The sequence below is a fragment of the Vicugna pacos genome, chromosome 20, assembly GCF_048564905.1.
Source record: "Vicugna pacos chromosome 20, VicPac4, whole genome shotgun sequence".
Lineage (NCBI taxonomy): Eukaryota > Metazoa > Chordata > Mammalia > Artiodactyla > Camelidae > Vicugna > Vicugna pacos.
In genome coordinates, this window is record NC_133006.1 from 15,880,654 (window position 1) to 15,901,792 (window position 21,139).

The following is a 21,139-nucleotide window of genomic DNA, read 5'->3' on the forward strand; positions in this document are numbered from 1 at the left end:
TAGATCCAGGACTAAAATGTAAAACATACCTATAAAAATATTAGAAAAAAAGTACAGAAAAAGATCTTCAGAACCTAGGACCCGAAGAAGAGTTTCTAGACCCGTACCAAAAACACAAACCATAAAATTAAAAAATTGATAAACTGAATTTCATCAAAATTTAAAACTTTTGCTCTGCCAAAGATCCTTGAGAAGAGAATGAAAAACCAGCCACAGAGTGGAAGTATTTGTACACCACACATCTGACAAAGTTCTTGTATCAAAAATACATGCAGTATCTCCTCCAAAAATAAATAAACCTAGTTACCTCCCCCCCAAAATAATTAAGTAATACGATAATGAATAAAGTATTTTTTAAAAAGAATATATGAAGAAACCTCAAAACAAAGAAACAATCCAGTTGGAAAATGGACAAAAGATTTAAGTGGATAATTCACCGAAGAGCATACACAGACAGCAAAAAGGCACGTGAAAAGATGTTCAACATCTAACCATGGAGGAAATGCAAATTAAGATCATAAGATATTAGTGCACACCTTTCAGCATGGCTAAAATTTTAAAAAATTATGATAACAACAAATATTGGTGAGGATGTGGAGAAACTGGCTGCCTACATTGCTAGCAGGAACACAAAATGGTACAGCCAGGCTGAAAAGAGTTTGTTTCTTTTAAAATGAAACATACAGTTACCATAGGACCAGAGTTGCCTTCCTAGGCATTTATTGCCGTGAAATGAAGACTATACACAGATGTTCATAGCTGCTTTATTCATAACAGCTCCAAACTGGAAACAGTCTAGATGTCCCTCCTTGTGTGAATGGTTAAGCAGACTGTGGTACATCCATTCCTGGCATATTGCTCAGCAATGAAAAGTCAGGAACCGCAGACAAACACAACCACCTGGCTGGCTCTCCCTCACTTATGCTGAGTGAAAAAAGCCCACTTCAAAAGGTTACAAACTTTGTAACTCCATTTATATAACATTTTAAAAATAAAATTATAGAGATGGAGAACAGAGCAGTGGCTGCCAGGGGCTAGCGATGGGGAAGAGGAGAGGTAGATGTGGTTATAAGGAAATAACATGAAGGAACCTCGTGGTTATGGAAATGTTCTGTATCTTGATTGTGAATCTACACATGACAAAACTGCATAGAACCACACACACACACACACACGTGCGCGCGCGCACACACACACACACGAAATGGTGAAATCTGAATACTCTGTGGACTGTATGTATATCACTTTCCTGGCTTTGACACTGCACTATAGTTATTCGAGATGCTCCCACTGAAGGACTGGGTAAAGGGTACACGGGACCTCCCTGAACTCTTTTTTTCTTTTGCAACATCCTGTCATCTATAATTACCTCAAAAAAGTTTTAAAGGTCTATCAGAGATGCATAATAACATATTTACCGATTACATGACATAGTTCTTAGATTTGTTTTTAAAAATACTTTAGGAATTAAAAAAAAATAAGTAGAAGAAATAGATGAAACAGAAGTGAAAAGATGTTCTATAAGTGTTGCAGCTGGGTGAAGAATATATAGGGAAAATATACTTTCCTTTCTAGTTTTGTGTTTGCAGATTTTCCAAATAAAGTTTTAGTTTGAAAGGGTACTCTGTCCAACATAAGGTCTAAGCCTTACTTATCTGTACAAAGCCTTTCTCACTGCTGTAACTTTTGCATGCAAATTCACTTCAAAGCTTGTAATTCTGTTTCATTTACAAAGTTTTTATTATGACCTTTTATTAAGAGCATAAATCACATACTTAATTTGACTCTGTTTACTGCTTTTTCGCATTATGAATTCCCTCAAAGTTATAAAAAAATAAAAGCTTATAAATATACATTGAGGATTATGCACAGTTTTTACACAACAACAGTCGGGTCAGTGTTTCAGGTTAACATCTCCCAGTGTCTCATCCAGAACAGAACTATAGCAGTGCAGCCTCTGGGATCTCAACAGCAGAAACGGCAATTCTTTCCCAAATCCCACCGCATCCCTCAGCATAACAGCATTCAGCAGGTGTCTGTTCTGGATGGTAACAGGAGGAGCTGCTGGGCTGACTGCTCCCAAGAGCGGGTGAGAACAGCCAGCTGGGAAAGTGTCCGCCCTGCATAGGCCATGGCTCAAACCTGGGACTGTATTTAAACTCAACAGGCCAAGAATTAGCAAAGCAAAATTATAAACTCAGAGTGGGTCAGCGCAGGCCCAACTGGACTACTTTCAACTGGATGAGTTTCAGGTCACATAAACCGGAAAAACTCTTACTTGGTCCAGAGTTGGGGAATCATTTTCTCACTTAGCATCCCCTCTTTGGTTACTGACAAGCGGCACTTTCCTTCCAATGGGATAAAGCGCTTCGAGGACAGTGAGGTCAGAGGAACATGGAGCTTGCTGTCAAGACACAAACACCAAGTGTTTCAAGTTTTCAAAATCACCAAGAGGATGGAAGGTTAAGAAATGACTGTGGAAGCCGAGTATGAGGAAAGTCCTGTACGGATTTGTTTACCCTGTGTTAACTCCCACGTGTCAGTGGCATTCATCTTCTTTAGACTTGGTTTTAAAACCTCTTCCTTTGGAGACCAGCCTGCCCAGCATCTTCCTTTTTCGGTTTGGAGGGCACATCAAGGATGAAGTCTTCTCTCCCAGGAAGCAAAGAGGTTGGACAGATTCAGACTTGCAGGCTCCTCTCTGCCCCCTTCTGCTATAAAGTGGGCACGTGGCCTTCCTTTGCTGCCAGCCTCTCAGCAGAGCGGCCAGGTGTCTCAGCTTTCAGAACACAAGGCCAAAATCTCATCCCCAGCCGCCCCCCACCCAATCCTCTTCTTGTTTAAAATCGGTGATTCCTCTATCAAGTCACAGCATAATATATCCACTGATGTAGGCTCTTTGTCAAAGAAAACCTTTCTTCCCAGGATGGGGCAGGACCTGGCCGATCCCAAGCACACACTCCACAGAGGGACAGTAAATGATCAGTCCCTCAGGAGAGGGCACTGCCCGGCCCTAGGGAGCTTTCATCACATGCAGATGAGAATCAGGGCTGCCTTCTGCGTCATCCTCCTCACAAGAATGCATCTGCTCACACCTCCTGACTCCGGCCGGCCTCAGATCAGGATTCATGTGTTCCCAACATGCTACAGGAGGGAAAATCACCTTCGATCAGCTCAACAGGGTATTTGGAGCCAAGGTGAGGAGAGAAGAAAGAAGGAGATTCTAGGAGGATAAATTGGTACCACAAATTGTCAGTCAATAAAAGGGGTCCAGACGTCCTGAAATACAAATTAAGCAAACAGTCTTTCTGGCAGTGAGCAAAGCAGGCAAAGAGCCTTTTCTTTCCTGCCACCTTCCCTGGTCTTCCAGGTTTCAAGGAATCAAGTCCCATGATAATAAATGAAGTCCCTGGCCGTTTCTATGCCCCATGGCATGGCCCAGTTGGTTAAAAAAGGCCTTGTTGTTACAATCGTATCTTTGTCAACCCAAACGTCCAACGAAAATAGGTCAATCTCAACAGAGAGTATGCAGTTAAAATCATGCCCAGTCACACTCCGGCAGCCTCGGCTCAACCACCCTCTTCTTCCCTTGAGTGGCTTTGACTCCCCCAGGAGGGTGATGTCCACGTCTCTGCACAAGGCAGGCTTCCTTCTCAGCTCACGAGAGGGACCTAGAAAGAAGAGGAATCCATGGAGCCTGCCTGGGGGGCCGCCTGCCCTCCTAGCTGGGGAGCAATGGCTGGGCTGCGCGGGTTGGTCCCTGGGCTGCAGGAGGCTCAGGCTCTATGCACGAGAGGTACACACGGGAGACGAGGAAGGAGAGGAAGAGGGACCATGTTTCCTCTCACCAGAGAAGCTTTCCCTGAGGTCCAGACCCACTGGTGAGCCTCTCTTTGCCGCCAAGGAGCAGAGGCGCCCACCTTGGCTGGCCAGGGAGTCCTCTCTGCACCCTAGCCTCCAACTCACTTCTTCCTGCGGATCTTGGGTTTTTTCACAGGCCGCAGGTAGGGGTTATCGATGACGTTCTCCTCCCCGTTCCGGCTGCCCGACAAGGAGGGGTTCTGCTGCAGGACAGATGTGTTCTCCTTCTCGGCTCCAGAATCGTCCTTTGAGAAAAAGCCAAAATAAAGCAAAACACCAAGGGCATAAGGAAAGAGATCGTGCCCACGAGAAGGGCTACCATCAGCATCCCTTTCATCGAGAAATGAGAAGCCCACCCTCTGTGCAACGTGCCTAACTCTGCCCCAGACAACAGGAGGCCAGGCAGCGGCTGGCTGTGGGAGGAAAGCGGGAGCAGCAGCCTTGACGCGGTGGAACACAGAACACGGACCCCTGAGTCTCCTAAGGAGGCCGGGACAGGAGTGAGAAGGAATAGAGACCTGGGAGGGGCGGGGCTCAGGGGCCATAACTAAGACGCTTCAGGGAGGAAGCCCTGCCTGGGGAGAGATCAAGAGAAAGAGAGAAGGCCCTCAAACCTCGCAGGACTGAGAGGTACAGGGCCAGAACAAATCAGGGGAGCAAAGCATCTTCTGGACCAAAGCTCATGTAAATCATAATCTATTTCCCAATTCTCAAATATTGGGTACTTGCAACACAGTACCAATGATCATATCCCAGAAGAGGCCAGAAACTTCTTGAGCCCCGAGGGTTCTACCAAGGAGGAGCAATGCATGCTGGCCCCACCTGAGAACTTCATCCAAGATCCCCATCTCTGGCCTGTAGAACAGGACTTTCACTGTGCATTTTTTGAGGAAAGTGATTTTGGAGAAAAGTTTGTAAGTTTGTATGTATTCAATATGATCCCAGTTAAAAACTGTTTAAATCACAATTGGGTGTGGACACAGGAAAAAGTAAATTTTAAAGACTGCTTCTGGTAATATGGGTGATTGATTCTCCTTTCTTTCTTTCTTTTTTTTTTTTTTACTCTCTATTTTCCAAGTTCTTTAAAACGAGCAGAAGCTGCAGGGGAAGGCGGAAAAAAAATCACAGGAAGAAGTTGACCTTGAAGCTCAGGCCTAAGTGACTGTAAGTGTCCAGAAGCTGGTTGGGCTGTGCCCCCTGGTGGCAGACCAAACGTTCTGTCACTGAGATTCCTGTCCTGTAACTAGAGGTAAAAGAGGACCTGATTTTGGGTGTGGGAACAGCTCAGTGGTACAGTGCATGCTTACCATGCATGAGGTTCCTGGGCATGAGGTTCCTGGGTTCAATCCCCAGTACCTCCTCTAAAAATAAATAAACCTAATTATCACCTGCCCCCTGCCCCAAACGAAAAAAGAGGACATGATCTCAACCAGGAGATTGTGCTGTCCAAAGACAGCAGGACAGAGGATGCTGCAATTGGATGGCAGATTCTCCCACAGGGACTGCTGGCCGAGGAGGCTGGTGCCAGTTTGGGCTCAACGAGCCTGAAGAGAGTGAATGGCTCTGAGGTTCCACTGGCACCACCTCTCACTGCCCGTCAACCCTGTTCTCCCTGGAGACCCAGTGCCATCCAGAGCCCCTGAGCTTTCCCTCTCCAACACCAAGGTGACCTATAGCCACTGTGGACCTCCTGGCTCTCTTGAAAGTGAGCCCCTGGCTGTGCCAGACCTGGCTTGCCCTGAATACCTGGCTCCCCACCTTTCTTAATGGCTTGTCTGAGTAACTCACTCCCACCTCCTCCTATCATTTCTCCACAGTAATTGGTCTAGCTTCAAAGTTACTGGAAGTTCACTTCAACTGTGCCTTAAGTGTTTCCTGAGATAATACAGGTGGAGGTGACATGGTCAGGGGCGCTGAAGAGCCAGTCCTGGGGCCACTGCTCGAGGCTCCCTCCCCCGTTCGTCTCACCACGCCTCACAAGTGGGCCAGGACGGGGCACAACAGACTTCTCTTCTCCCAAGTGGAGCTTCTGGAAATGCCATTTTCTTTGCCCCCTTCCAGGACAGGCAGCCTTGAGATGGGAAAGGATGGGAGGAGTAGATAAAAGAAGTAAAGTACTGAACTGAGATTTGTGAAAAAGAAGGGAGCAGAAAGGTCTGTAAGGAGCAACTGGGGCCTGGAAAGGCCAGACTCAGGCAACGTGTGTGCACTCTTAATGAACCCCACACTCCCGGGGGTAACTGTGTCAGTCTCACAGCTTTCAACCCCACTTCCACACCATCTCCTCCTGGTGCCCCTCCAGCCCTCACCTCTCTCCTGACCTCCAGGCTTGCACAGTCACTGGCACTCAACGTGGTCAAGCAGGCATCTCCGATCCAATGTGCCTGAAACTGAACCCCAGATCCCCGCCTTGGCATGAGCAGCTCCTCCCACAGTCCTCCCATCACAATAGACAGAGACCCCCATCCTTCCAGTGGTCCAAGCCCCAGACTCCACAGTCATTCCTACATCTTTTCTTTCTCTGACATCCGACAGCCACATTTGTTAGGAAACTTCTTGGCCTTTCCTTCAAAATCCAGGCAGAATCTGACCACTTCCACTGTCTCTACTGCGACCACTGTGGGAGGACCCACCATTGTCTTTACTGGGACAACAACTTCCTTACTGCCCTCCCTCCACAGTCCCTTCTCTGCCTGCCCCATTCTCACCATCGCAGTCAATGCTCCCTAGAGAACTCTGGATCTGTCCCTCTGCTCCACACCCTCCCACGACTCCCACTTCACCCAGTGAAGACAGTTCATAAAACTGCTTACAAGGCCCTTCCTGATCTGACCTCTCCCCCTACCCACTGCCTTCCGCAGCCACACCCACACTCACCTCTGTGCCGTGGGGCCTTTGCACTGGCTGTTCCCTTTCCAGAACACTCTTCCCCAGATATCCACATGGTTCATTCCCTCACCTCCTTCAAGACTCTGCTCCGATGTCACCTCCTCTGTGATGTCTACTCTGAATACCCTATTTACAACTCAAACTTCACCCTTTACCCTGGACCTTTCCCTACTGTTTCCCGTCCACCCCACAGCACTTTCATCTCTAACAGACCATATAATGACGTACTGACATACTATGTTTATGGTCGCTCCCACACTGGCCAGGATCCCCAAAGGCAGGGGTTGCCTCTGCTCTGTTCACTGATACGTAAGCACCCAGACAGTATCTGGCATCTACCAGGTACTAAATAAATCCTTGTTGAGTAAATGAATGGTACACTGTTCCTAAAAGAGTAAAAGTTTAGATGCTGGAATTCCCTGCAGAAGGCAGCTAGTACAAATATATGAGAAAAAAAAATCCTATTATACACTAAGTTTAAATGAATAGTCCCTTTATGTTCAAGTAGATGGAGAAACCACAGCCAAGTTAACCAAAGTGTCTAGCAGCAGTCCTTGAGAGATGTGTCATCGATAGAGGAAAGAGCAATTTAAAATACCAGTTACTAAGGGGGGAGGGAATAGCTCAAGCGGTAGAGCACATGCCTAGCATGTATGAGGTCCTGGGTTCAATCCCCGTTTGCTCCTCTAAAAAGAAAGAAACCTAATTACCTCCCCTCCAACAACAAATAAAATACCAGTTACTGACTTCACTGTAATAATGTCGGTCCACAGGGGACTAGCTCGATTCAATCGTTAAACCCACACAATGCAGCGATGAAGCAGGGGCAGAAACCCTTTGTGATTTGCTGTTTGTGTTTGAAACAACAATTAAAACCATCTCTAGAAGGATTCACAAGAGACTAGTGACACTGGTTGCTTTGTAGGAGGGAAAGTGAACCAGGACGGGCAGAAGAATTGTCACCATACACCTTCTCAGACATTCTGAACTTTAAACATAGGATTGTATTCGCCAGGCCAACAAAAGAACAAGCCTGACTGACTGCCCATAAATTGTTGCTGGAATCCTTTTCCTGAAGTCTTTCTATTTGTTTATTTTTCACAGAAGAACATACGGCCATACAGTTGCTGACGGGTGGGGGGCACCACGAGCTGCCGCCGGCCAGCACCCGACAGAGATGAGCTCATTGCATCTCAGCTTCTTTTCTCCCCCTGAGGCAGGCGTTTCTAGTCCTATTTGTATTTGTGAGGAAACAGGCTCAGATGTTGGGTGATGCAACCAAAGTCGCTTAGCTGGAAAGTAGCCCTGTCTGGATTCGCAGGCAGGCCATTCTGACTCGGAGGCTCAGTTCTGTCTACTCTTTGCTGCCTGGCTTGGCCTCTGGGGTCCTGGAGTCCTCGGGTGACTCCTGGCATCCGTGCAGCCTTGGTTCCTCACCTCTGTAACCTCACCTACAGCAGTAACTGGAGTGTGAGATAACACACCTACAAGCCCTGCAGCTACTTTGTACTTACAAAGGGATGGTGATGTTTGCTTAGAAGATTCCTCCTTCTCAGAAGGTGAACCTCATCTTAGTCCATGACCCAATCACCACATCTCAGACCAAATTAACCGAGTCCAAAACAGAAGTGCAGAATAACAAGTTCCTCTGCTTTACATAAAGCCATGGGCTCCCAGCCCTAATTCTGAAAGGAATAATTCAACATTAAAGAAACATGCGTTCAGGTGCGGGAGACCATCAGCAAATCAGAGGCGGCACTGGCACTCTCTACCTGCATCCTGCAGCTGCCGGCTGCTGCCGCTGCATCGCACCCTGGAGAACATGAGGAACGCCCAGTCCAGCTACAACCACTAAGCCACCCTTTGCTTAAAAGCCAGGGCCCATCTGAAAGGATGGGTGAATACAGTAACCTGACTATGAGGGTCCTGTAAGCCTTAGAGGCATGAGAGCTCCCAGCAGGTCTGTGACTCTACCTGGCACTTTCCTCAAGAGGCAGGAACAAGGGTGGGCCTTATCCTGTTACTCATCGAGAGCAACACATCGCAACCAGAAGAGAACATCCCCAGGTCCCAACGAGCACACCTCATCCCGACCTTTCCCTCTGTGCCCACACACTCCACCTCCTACCCTGGCTCTGAAATGTCCACAGTAAGGCTAACTCCTCCTCTCGGGCACTAGATCCCCTGCCCGCTCACCTACCAAAGATCATCATCCCAAAATGTTTCTTCCTCTCCTGCACCAATTTTCCCTCTACCAGACCATTCCCATCAGCATACAAACATCCTGCTATTTCTTTTATCGTAAAAAAACAGGTAAAAACCAAAAGGCGGCCAGTGTGACTAAGGGAGGGAATTTTTTATTTAATTTAAACTTAATTAGCCACATGCGGCCACTGGCCACTGTAGTGGACAACACAAGGCCATCCTCACCGACTCCAACTTCTCTTCTCGCATTCTCTTTGAATTCACTTGCTCTCATGCTTCCTGAAATCGCTCCTGTCAAGGTGACAGATTATACTCGCGCTGCCAAATCTAACAGACCACATCTTGGGCCTCATGTGACTGTAACTAACTGCAGCTTCTGACACAGCTGATCACTTCCTCCCTTGGCCTCCGGGACACCACACCCTCCTGGTTCTCCCATCTCTCCAGCTATGCCTCCTCGGCTGGTCCCCCCACATCTCCTCATCCTCTGAACAGTGCAGAGCCCCAGGGCTCAGTCCCGGCACCTCTTCTCTTTTTGGTTCTCACTCGCTCCCTAGGCGCTCACCGAGTCTCGTGGTTTTAAACACTACCTACACGTGAAGACTCCCGGATTTGCACCTCGAGTCCTAACAGCACCCCAAACTCCCTAACTCCTCTATCCATCTCTCTACCTGACATCACCACCTGGATATCTAATAAGCATCTCACACTCACCCTGTCTAAACCCCAACTCCTGGCTTCCCCCAGACATCTGCTCCACCCAACAGTCTTCCCTATCTTGGTTGAAGGCAACTCCAGGTTTCTTGTTGTTTAGGCAAAAAACCTGGCATTTATCTGTGATTCTTTCTCTCACATCCACTCTATAGTTGGCTCTGCTCCAAAAATCATCTAGAATTTAACCCAATAACCTATCAGACCAAGTCTTTACTTCCACCACCATCTCTGCTTCTGCCCTTACCCTCTACAGTCTACCCTCAACCCACAACCTGCCGGATCCTGTCACCATCAGACCCTCACCTTCCTCTGCTCTGCATGTCCAGTGGCTCCCATCTCACTGAGAAAAAGCCCACATGTTAAATACACCTTTACAATCAGACTCCCCCAGGAGCTCTGTGACCTCACCCCCTGTTCCTCTCCCCCTTGTTCAGGCCACTCTGGCCACCCTGATGATCTTGCTGCTCTTCAACACAATAGCTCCCACCCCGGAACATTGTTCCCTCTCTGAGCAATGCTCCACTGCCAGTTATGTGCAAGCCTTGTTCCCTTCAGGTCTTCACTCAAATGTCACCTTCTCAAACACCACACCCCCCAGGCCTAGACCTACTTCCCATCTCCTAATTTCTTATTTTTCCTGCGCTCCAGGAGCACAGGACATTGTGTCCAGTCTGTCTCCTGCTAACTCCCCAGGTACCTGGCACGTGCGTGACTCTGGCAGGTGTGCATTCAATATTTGTTGAATGAATGGATCCCTAGGATACAGATTTGTTTCTCAAGCTAGAGATTATGTCACAATTGGATCATCGTGAGCCCATCATGCAAGTCCCTAACATAAGGCCAGAGACCTGAGGTAGGTCATGTGCAATGCCCAGGGTGACAGGCTGAGAGCAGCATGGGCTCCTTGGGGGGCAGGCGGAAGCAGGCAGAAGGCAGGACCCACCGTGCTGATATGAAGAGGGAGGTTCTCCGTGTCTGTCTGCTCATCCTGCTCCGAGGAATCCGTCTCTTCCATTTGTTGCATCTCCAGCTCAGATGGAAGAAGAGCAGTCAGGTAGGGGATAGTGAAAGGTCTGGCAGCGATCACTGGAGGATTGGAAGAGAGGCATGATTCCGCCGTCACGGAGCCCTTGCAGCTGGCCGAGAGCCTCCGATCAGCGAGCACCACCGCAGGACAATAAAGGCTAATGTGCTCGGAGCACTTAACCACGGGCCAGGCTGCGTCCTACAGGCTTTACACGGTGTCTGTAATCCTCACCTCCACCCTATTAAGTAAGTACAATTATCAAACCCATTTTACAGACAGGGAACCTGAGACACGGAGAGGTTATGACAACCTCAAACACACAAAGTGGCAGAGTGGGATCTGAACTTCGGCCATATGACCTCTATGCCCACTTTTACCAAGTACAACTAAAATCAGAGAGAGCTGGGGCCAAATCCTAGCAAAGCATCAGCCTAGTGATCTTATCCCCAAGGTCAGTTAACCCCTCAGCCTCATTTCTAAAGCAGGGATCTGGATCCCTTCGGCCAATATCGGACTTGAGAACTCCACACGGAAGTGCACCTGCTGACCTAGAGGGCACTTCAGGTGAGTGAGCAATCCAATTATTCCAAAAAGCACTGAGGAGAAGAAGAAATCATTGATTTAAAAAGAAAAGAAAAGAAAGTCTCCATGTATACTTCCATGGTAGAATATCATTATCAGAAGACACTCTAAGATTATTTTTAACGTGGCTCAGATGTGGGGCCCTGCAGACAGAAAGAGCTAGGTTTGATGCTATCTGCTTGCTGCGTGACCTTGGAGAGGTTACTTCATTTCTCTTCTCTATAATCCTCGGCTTCCTATAATGGTGATGGTAATGATACCTAACTCAAGAGGCTCACCTGAGGACTTCATGCAATAACGTGGAGGAAGTGATTCGCACAGGGCCTGGCACTTATGACTTAGCTGCTCTGGCTCTAGGCTGAGGTGCACAGTGAGTAGGCAACAGGGGCCTGCCAACTGAAGGAATCACCCAAACCCCTCTGCCTCATTCCCCCCTGGAAACACTGAGGCCTATGGAGATGAAGGAACTTGGTCACATGGCAAAATGGTAGGGTTGAGGTGAGAAATTAAATGAGCTGAGCCCTGTGAAAGGCCACTGTGAAGGACAAAGGCCAGAAGAGGTTCTGAAACTGCTCCCTGATGCCAGGGTCCCTTCTACCACCAGGGCTGCCGCCTCTGCTATGTGAGCCTCTCTGATGCCTAGTGTTCAGTCACCCTCGAGGGAACCTCTACTCCACGCACTTCAAGTGCCCAAACGCAACAGAGACCATTCCTATTTGGGAGTCATTGGTGGGACAGGCCCCCTAAGCCCTGGGAAAAGGAGGCAGAAATCTGAAGAACGAGTTCCATCTGCGGTAAGGACAGAGCTTATCTGCTTCTTCCTACCACGCTGAGAGACAGGGCAGATGGGGTGTGATCTCAAAGGACAAGATATGGCCTGCCAAGGGGAGAGACTCACATGGAAATGTGCTGACGTCATCTTTGAAAAGACTCTGGGTCTCGCCTGTCTTGGCCATGAAACGGGTGAGTGCCCGCTCCACGTCTCGTCTCTGGGATGCAGCCTTCTCCCGCAGGACCTGGTAGTCCGACACAGGCTCGCGGTACGTCTGAAGAGAGAACAGCGGAGACATCAGCATGACATCTGCTCTCCTCAGGTCCCTGCCTCGCTGGTGCTATGTTCTCCCACCCTTTAAATAACCCACTACTCACTACCGTCACTGACAGCAGACGTCCCCCAGGGCAGTGGAAGGGCAGAAAGAAAGCAATGTAATGATCATTAATATTTACTCTTAACCTTAAAAATTAAGAAAGGTACAAATATTCATTACAGGGATTGATACCAGGCCTTCACTTAGCTCTGCTGACAGCTGGACTCAGGTGTCAGAGATGCACCCTGAAGGAAGAGTGGGAACCCCCAGGGAAGCCCTGATGGGGACACCGGGATCCCGCAGCACAACGTGGCGTCCTGCAGTGAGTGAGTGCGCGTGGGGACTTGCAGATTGTACCGTCTTGTTTTCTTCACCCAACCCTCACAAAACGGACACGTTGTCCCAAAAGATTCCCTCAAAGAAACAGACTGAACACATTAATTTCAGTGCAAGTGAACAACAGAACAGCAGGCCTGACACCCGCCCCTACTCCTAACTTTGAGCTTTTGGGCAATCATGTTATGGCATGAAAAAATGATGGGGATCTAATAAGAACAAATTAGCCAAAACATTTAAAATTATAAAGGTAAAGGTGAAACTTTAACAATGAAATCAGCCTTGCACTGCTCCAGACTCCTCTAAAGTAACTATTCATCGTGACGTGGAGGTAGGGTTTTTAAAGGAGGTACCTGGAGACACTTGCACTGCTGTCCGAGTTAACTCAGTGTGTCACCTGTACAGTTACACTTAGACACAGAAATAGGATTTTCTAGCATGTTTAAAATCTTCCCAGAATGAAGAATTTGACGGGATTTTTGAACACACTGGTTAAAAACATTAAAATGCAAGATCTTACAATTATTTTAAGACAACTGTTTGACATTTTAAAAGTTGGAAATTTAATAGAAAAATTTTAACAAAATTCTTTAAATAATTGGTAAATGAGAATAAAAAAATTAGTTTCATGGTTTATTAAGGGCAGCCAAAAATGCCATCTATCTTTGTATATCTTTTTCAACTATGAGAGCTGTTAAAGTATCAAAATAAACAGAACTTAGAATCAAACCAACCTAGAATTCCACCAAGTATTAAACCAAGATTTCAAAAAATCAAAAGCAGAGGCTCTCACATGGCTGCCACTAAAAAGGGGCACACAAGTTTCCTGCACCTTTGATAAGGATCAGATTATCTTTTAATGTATGTTATTTTAGTACGGTGTTACATTATAACATTCATGTAAATAGACAAATACTGGAATATGTGCTAAGTTTTTACTGACACAGATATACTACAAGAGAGTTAGAAATAGTTGTGGATTGAATTGTGCCTCCCCCCCCAAATTGACACGTTTAAGTCCTAACCCCCAGTCGCTCAGTATATGATCTTATTTGGAAACACAGTCATTGCAAGATGCAATTGGTTAGGGGGCAGGGTATAGCTCAGGTGGTAGAGCGCATGCTTAGTATGCATGAGGTCCTGGGTTCAACCCCCAGTACCTCCTCCCCAGATAAATAAACCTAATTACCCCCTCCACCAAAATAAAGTAATTAAATAATACAATAATAAATAAGTAAGTAAAAAACATTGAGAAAAAAAGATGCAATCAGTTAACACGAGGTCACACTGGAGTAGGGGGTACGAATCCCACATGACTGGTGCCCTTATAAGAAATGTCCACGTGAAGACAGAGATATAGAGGGGGTGCCAAGTGAAGACACAAGACTGGAGTGACACAGCGACAAGACAAGGACCGCCAAGGACTGTCTACAAAGCACCCACAGCTGGAAGGAGGTGGGGAAGGATTCTCCTAAAGGATTCAAAGGGGGCCTATGGACAACTTGATTTTGGACTTCCAGCCTCTAGAATGATAAGACAATAAACTTCTGTTGTTCTAAGCCACCAAGTTTGTGGCACTTTGTTCCAGCAGCCCCAGGACACTAATATAGAAACCACAGTCCAGGGCAATGGCTGTGCTGCACTGGTGGGTGACCATCTATTCCTCTCGCCCCCATATCCTGCGTTTGGGAGACAGCTTCTGAAGGACTTGCCCCAACACCCTGCATCACGGCCGTGTTTGCACCAGGACATGGTGCGGAGGTGGAGACAAAGGAAGCGAGTGGAAGCACCTCTGGGGACTCCTGTGCAAGCTGTGGGAAGGGACACTGCTCGATGCAAATAGGAACACGTTGAACCATGGAAGACAACTCAACTTGTCCCACACAGACCCAGAGCTCAGTTATGAGGGGCTTCACATCATATTACCAAGTACGTTTTAAATAATCTTTCCCTGATTTCAAAAATAACTCTTTCCTGTAGTGGAAAATTTGGAAAACCCAGAAAAGCACACTCAAAACAATGGTACTTATAATCCCACCAAGAATTACTACCAACATTTTGTGGAGCATGTCTTTTCTGTGCGTGGCTAGTACTTTTGTGTTTGGGTGGGACAGGCAAAATTGTGCCAGTTTCAGTTTGTTAACTATATATTTGCCAGCAAACTGGAGACCATAATTCTCTTCAATGAGGAGAGACATTCTGAGTTCTGAACTACCTTGTTGCCAACAAACTTCTGGACTTCAGCCTGCCAGTCAATAGAACTGACTCTGCTTTTGTACCAGTCACAGCCCCTAGCGGGGCCTTGTCACTCACCGGAGTTTTGATGTAGGTGTGGGGGTCGGGGAACTCGGGGAAATGGCTGGGGATGTGCGGTGGGTGGGGTCGGTTCTGTCCTGCAGTGAGGGCCTTGGGGGTCACTGGCTGATTGGTCACTGGAGCTGCAACAGAGTCACAACCAGTTACTCCTCCACCCCAGGCCTTGGGTCTCTACCCAAACCCTCCTTTTCTCAAAGTAAATGCTGGACCTCAATGTTCTATGCAAAAGGCACACTGCACTTCTATTGATAAAAGGTCTTTAATGGCTTGAGGCCCTGAAAAGGCCCTCCCAACCCCAATGATGCCCGGCCCTGCATAAGCTGGGGTGACAGTCCCATCCCCAATGATCTGCCTGCCTGCCTCTTAGGGAGGTGAGGGGTGGCTGTGACAAGTAAATTAAGCCGAAGAGCATGCTGAGGAACCAGGGCAGTGAGGTGGGCTGCTGACTCTTTTCAAGAACCTGGGTAACAAAGACAAACCCTGAGCCAGGTAAGGTAGGTGTAGGCTAATGACAACACGAGGGAGCCGAAAGTGGCACCTTCCACTGCTATTCTGAGACGAGTTCTTAAAAAGATGCCAGCCTGAAAAGAGTGATGAAAACAAATCTAGTGAATTCTCCCCAGGTCCCACAAGCCCAAATGAGTGACCCCAACTCAGTTCATGGCACTCAGTTTGTCTCAGGCAGAGGTCATCAAACTTTGTGTGTAAAGGGACAGAAACTAAGTGTTTTAGGTTTTGCAAGCCATACAGTTTGTCACAACTACTCAACTCTGCCATTCCAGCATGTAGACAACCATAGATAATAAGTGAACATGACTGTGTACTGATAAATGTTTATTGACAGAAATGGGCGGTGGGCCACATCAGGCCCATGATCTCAGGAAGAACAAGAACTCTCACATTTTTGAGCCCTGACTGCTCTTCTGGGCTGAGACACAAGAACCACAGCAGCATCTCAGGGACGGCTTCTGGTGACGGAACCTCACATCCTAATTCGATTAGCCCGAGTAAAGAGTACACTGTAAGTAGCCCTAAATAACGGAAGGGAGTCTGCAACGAGGCAGTGGCTACACACCAATCCCCGCCCTATTCAATGATTTCATCCCACCAGCATTAACTGAGCACTTACTGAGTACCCCAGTTGAGAGTTACTTACGGGCAGTGATGACCATCCTCTGAGACCGTTTTGCATAAGCAGGGAGAGTGTCCACATTGAAACCTGAGAAACAGGAAAACAAAAATCACTGCCCAGACCATAGGATATTGAACAAGGAAGGGGAAGTAATCCTGTGGCAAAGTAGCTTAAACAACCAACTCAGGAGTTTGGCTGCCACTCAAAAGAAGCTCCAGCAGAATCCCCCAACAGGGAGTTAGGTGGTCTCTCAAAGAGGTTCAGAGGAGCGCTCTTTTGATGACTCTCATAAGCTAAAGGCAAACCAGGAGACTCATGAGGGAATTCAAGAACACTCAGCAGATGTGGCTGACTCTCTCATACCTCCAACTCAGTTGCACCAAAGAAATGGAAACTGGAAGTGTACTCACCCATCTCGACAAGGGTGACCACAATATCTGACAGTGTGGGCTGGGTTCTGGCTGTGTGCTCACAGTAAGACTTGGCACTCCTCCCAATTTCTGAAATGTCTGGGAAGGGATCAAAGGCATTAAGTCTTATTCTCAGTTTCTGAACAGTTAAACGTAGAATTATTGCATGAGCCAGCAATTCCACTCCTACGTATATACTGGAGTGAATGGAAAAGGGGGACTCAAACAGATACCTGTTCATCAGTGTTCATGGTAGCAATATTCACAACAGCCGAAAGGTGGAAACAACCCAGTGACCATCCACAGAGGAATGGGCACACAGAATGGGGTCTGTATATACAATGGAATATTATTCGGCCTCCAAAGGGAATGACCTCTTGACACCTGCCATAATACAAATGAACTTTGAAAACATCATGCTAAGTGAAATAAGCCAGACAGACCGTCAAATATTTTAAGATTCCACTTTATGAGGTACCTAGAAAAAAGAGTATCACAGAGACAAAAAAATAGGTTAGCAATTATCAGGGGCTGGGAGGAAGGAGGAATGGGGAGTTATTGTTTATGGATACAGAGTTTCTGCTTAGAATGATGCAAAAAGTACTGGAAATGAATAGTGTTGATGGCTGTACAACATTGTGAATATATTTAAGGCCACTGAATTATATACTCAAAAATGGTTAAAATGGTATAATGGAAAAGCATCTGAAAAAGAACAGTTTTATATATATATATATATATATCTGAATCACTTTGCTGTACACCTGAAACTAACACAACACTGTAAATCAACCATACTTCAATAAAAAATGGCTAAAATGGTAAATTTTATGTTATGTATATCTTGCCACCAAAAAAAAAAAAGGGGGTTGGGGGAGGTCTTATTCTCTGGCTGTCAAGTTTTTGTTTCTTCTACCCGAAGCTGAACCTCTTTTTAAGTCATGCTGAAGTCCTTCAGGGCAAATGGGAAGTATGAAGCTGGGCTCATACTCATGAATGGACTTCTGAGGTTGACGGGCAGTTCCATGAAAACTCTGAAACTCTGCTGAATTTTGCATACCAAATAAAGCCTTTTTCTGGGGACAAACTCACAGATTTCATCAGAGATAAAAGGAGATCCCAAAGGTAAGGACCCATGCGCTAGGGGCCTAATGGTGCAGAAGGAAAGAGCAAGGAGCACTTGATGGGAAGGCTGTCTAACTGAAGACCTAACACCAACTTGTCATGCTACCCTGAGCAGGTCACTAACTGTCACTACTGTACTAGCCTCCATCCATGAAAACGGTGGGCAGCTTCTGTTTACCGGGGTGGGGGAGAGTCTAATTAAAATCCTGGTGAAAATATTTTAGAAATATGCAGTTTGGGCAGTTTGGGCAGTTTCACCATTTGGACTTTTTCTTACATACCAGCAGGATCCTAGGATGTCAAAGGATACACACAGAAAATGTAGAAAACAACATGAACTTTGCTCTGAACGCAAAGATACAGGTCCCTAGAAACAAGGTGATTGTAGTCAACAAGCACAGCAGTTCTGCCTGGTGCTTATCACTTACACAAATCCTAATACTTTGATATTCAGAGCTATCGCCAGCATGGAGGCATCCAAGTGTCAGCAAGCCCTCAATGTAAGCCATCCATCCTTGGGATTCCTTTCTCTGAAGCAGCGGATTTTTATACTATTTTCAAACCATTTAGTTCTAATACTCTTGGCTTTCCAACACAACTATTCAGCTCCATCCCCTTCCGTGGAAACCATTTCTTCTGAGAGAAATAAAGGCCTCTTGTCCAGTGGTATAAGAAAGAACTACTTCAACTATTAGGACCTATAGACTCAGAATTACAAGATCTTTGCAAAAACTGAATTCTCATCTGCTGGGAATTATTAGTCTATTCTTTCTGGACAAAAGTTCTCAAAGTGTGGTCTGGAAATCCCTGGACATCCCTGAAATCCTTTCCAGAATACACAGGTCAAAACCATTTTCATAATGAGACATCCTTTGACTTTTTCACTCTCATTGCCTCAAGTACTTTTCCAGAGGTTCTATCACCTGTGACGCCATCATGGCTCTGATGGATAATGGGATGTGTGCTTGTGCATTCTTATGTTTTAAAATGTTTTCAGTTTTTTTTCCTAATGTGGCAAAAAAAATCTCTCTATATAAAGACAATGAATACTGAATTCCTTGGAGTCCTCAACATTTAAGAGTCTAAAGGGGTCCTGAAATCAAAAACTTTGAGATGGCTGCTTTAGGAAAACATTTGGTATTTAAAAGTTCAAAACATCAGCTGCAAGGAGTTACCCCACCCAAATCAAGCCCTTTCTGGGGCAGTCCACATCTAGTGACTGATCAAGATTGGAGTACAAAGGAAGGACCTTTTGAGCCTGATGTGGGCTACTCCATGGGTGATAATCACACCAGAACTAATGCCCCACTGAGCTGGCCAATTCTTTGTTTGGCCTGCACTACAGTTCAACTTCTCTCTCTGCCTAAACCTTTCTCTTACTTCCATTCATAGGGTTGACTTCCCCTCCAAAACACCTTAAATACCCCTATTCCTCATCCCATCCTACCCACCCCCCCAAAAAAAGGCCCAAGCAGGGAGCTACACTGCACATGCAGAAAGGCCTATGTAAGACCATTAAGACCATTCCAGATTCCTAAACTCCAAAATATTTCCTTTTAAATGTTTTTTCCCAATTCTATAAAATTTATTCACCCTCACTCTTGTATCACATAATTTAGCATGATTATATCATGTGTGGCATTTATTTTATGGGAATTAATCCTGACTCTTCAACAAAACTGTAAGTTCTTTGAGCATTGAGAACAAACAGCAATAATAACATCTACAAGTCATCAAGAGCTTAAACATCCCCAAGCTTTGACTGTTTTACGTATACACCTCACTTAACATTAACAACTCCACAAGGTGCAAATTATTATCCTGTTTCAAAAATAAGCAAATTGAGGTTCAGGAGGTTTAGTGGTTTACCCAAGCTATTAAGTGGCAGAGTGGTGATGTACACTCAAGTCTATCTGATTCCAAAGCCTGTAAGTCACTTTACCATGTTCTCCTTTTTCTAAAATCCTCCCTAACATTATCACAATGCAGATACAGAATAGATGTTTGGTTGACTGGAAGAAGGCCGATTGTTTCCCGGTACTTACAGCTCTGCAGCATCTCTGTCAATGTTTCCACAGATGCTTTCTCAGCGCTCTCAAACCCTGCCTCTGTCAGCAAGGAGCTCACAACCACTTGCAGGGTTCGCCTCCGGGCCAGATGGTAGTTATCAGCAGGGTTAGTGGACTGCTTACTTCCTGATCTCTGTGAATCAGCAGCCCAGAAAGAGAACATTTTTATCCACATGACAGGGATGCAATCACATAGTTCAATACCGTCAGTGGCAAGCAAAGGTTCTTCTGCTAAATACTTCTCAGTGCTTAATAAGATGTGGTAGTCCCTGATACGGAGATTTACAGCTCTTGGCCAAATGAGCAATAATTGAGTACCCAAGGGGTTCTAAGTTCGGTGACAGACTTTCTGCCTACCTAAAACGTACAATTCCAGTAACGCAAAACGGCTGTTTTCTACTTTCTATTTCAGCAGATGATCAGAATATATAACTGAAGAAACATGCATGATGGGATTGAATTCATATCTATTTCCCAGAAAAAAAAGTGATCTCTCTCGTTCCTCTCATCGCCACACCACTTCACTAACAAGGAAAATTAAAACAGCAAACACCGCACGATGCAAAATACAGGGCAAATGATAACAGCACAGACAGTAGGAAAGCGAAGTATTTGGAAACGGGAATCCCCCCCCAACTTTGGCGGACCAATAAGAAAGCGAAAACGGCATCATTGGACCAATCAGGAGGTGTTCCGGGTTCCCAACCCCCAACAGAGAACAGGCCAATCAATACACAGGTCCACCAACTCAGGAGGCCGCCGCCAAGTCTCGAGGAGGGGCGGCATGTACGGCCTGAAAGACCCTCCTCCACTCAGAGCTCATGGTGGGGCGGGATTTCTGGGTATGAGCTTGTTGCCCAGGCTAGGGGGAAGTTACAGAATGCCCAGACTTTTTCGGCTTCCGCCCCGCGCCTCCCACCCTTACCGTTCCGGAGCCGCCGGCCCCGGCAGTAGTCGCCGTGTCGGCCATCTTGCTCTGGCGTAATGTGCGCGCGCGCAGGGCAGGATGGGACTTGTAGTCACGGGGCGGGGCGGGGCGGCGAGGGGGCGGGGCGGCACGCGCCCCTCTGGGCTTTCGGTGGCCCAGCCGGGTGGGGGATGCGTCTGGTGACCCCCGCTCACGTGACCTTTTGTGAGCGATGGGTTCAGTGAGCCCCGGAAGTGGTCAGGAAAGTGAGCCCTCGGTTTCACGCCTATTTTAGAGTGAAATCGTTTTTCATAAAAAGCGCATCCCTGGAACGCTCCAAACTTGCCTGACTGTTAGCAACACCTGGCTGCGTACCCCCCGGTCCCCGTGGTTTACTCTCTGGAAGAAGGGTCTGGGAGTCTGTATTCTTAAACCAGGTGTTCCTCCTGAGCGGGAAATTTGGGGAAACCTTGCTTTG

General features: G+C 46.7%; 1 protein-coding gene across 4 annotated transcripts; it reads right to left on the minus strand.

Moving 5' to 3' along the window:
- Positions 1-1,716: 1,716 nt before the first annotated feature.
- On the minus strand, positions 1,717-20,737 carry TAF8 (TATA-box binding protein associated factor 8). 4 transcript variants are annotated; one of them, XM_015237445.3, is made up of 10 exons: positions 20,680-20,737; positions 19,731-19,887; positions 16,561-16,659; positions 16,175-16,237; positions 15,016-15,140; positions 12,177-12,324; positions 10,613-10,755; positions 6,171-6,251; positions 3,967-4,106; positions 1,717-3,144 (listed from the first exon to the last, which is right to left on the minus strand). In XM_015237445.3, the coding sequence occupies exons 1-10, from the start codon at positions 20,722-20,724 to the stop codon at positions 3,120-3,122; spliced, it is 1,026 nt and encodes a 341-aa protein (XP_015092931.2). In that variant the 5' UTR covers positions 20,725-20,737; the 3' UTR covers positions 1,717-3,119. The 4 variants fall into 4 exon arrangements, with proteins under 4 accessions (XP_015092931.2, XP_015092933.2, XP_072801117.1 ...); XM_015237447.3 differs by having other exon boundaries at positions 1,717-3,671; XM_072945016.1 differs by lacking the exon at positions 6,171-6,251.
- Between the last annotated feature and the right edge of the window lie 402 nt (positions 20,738-21,139).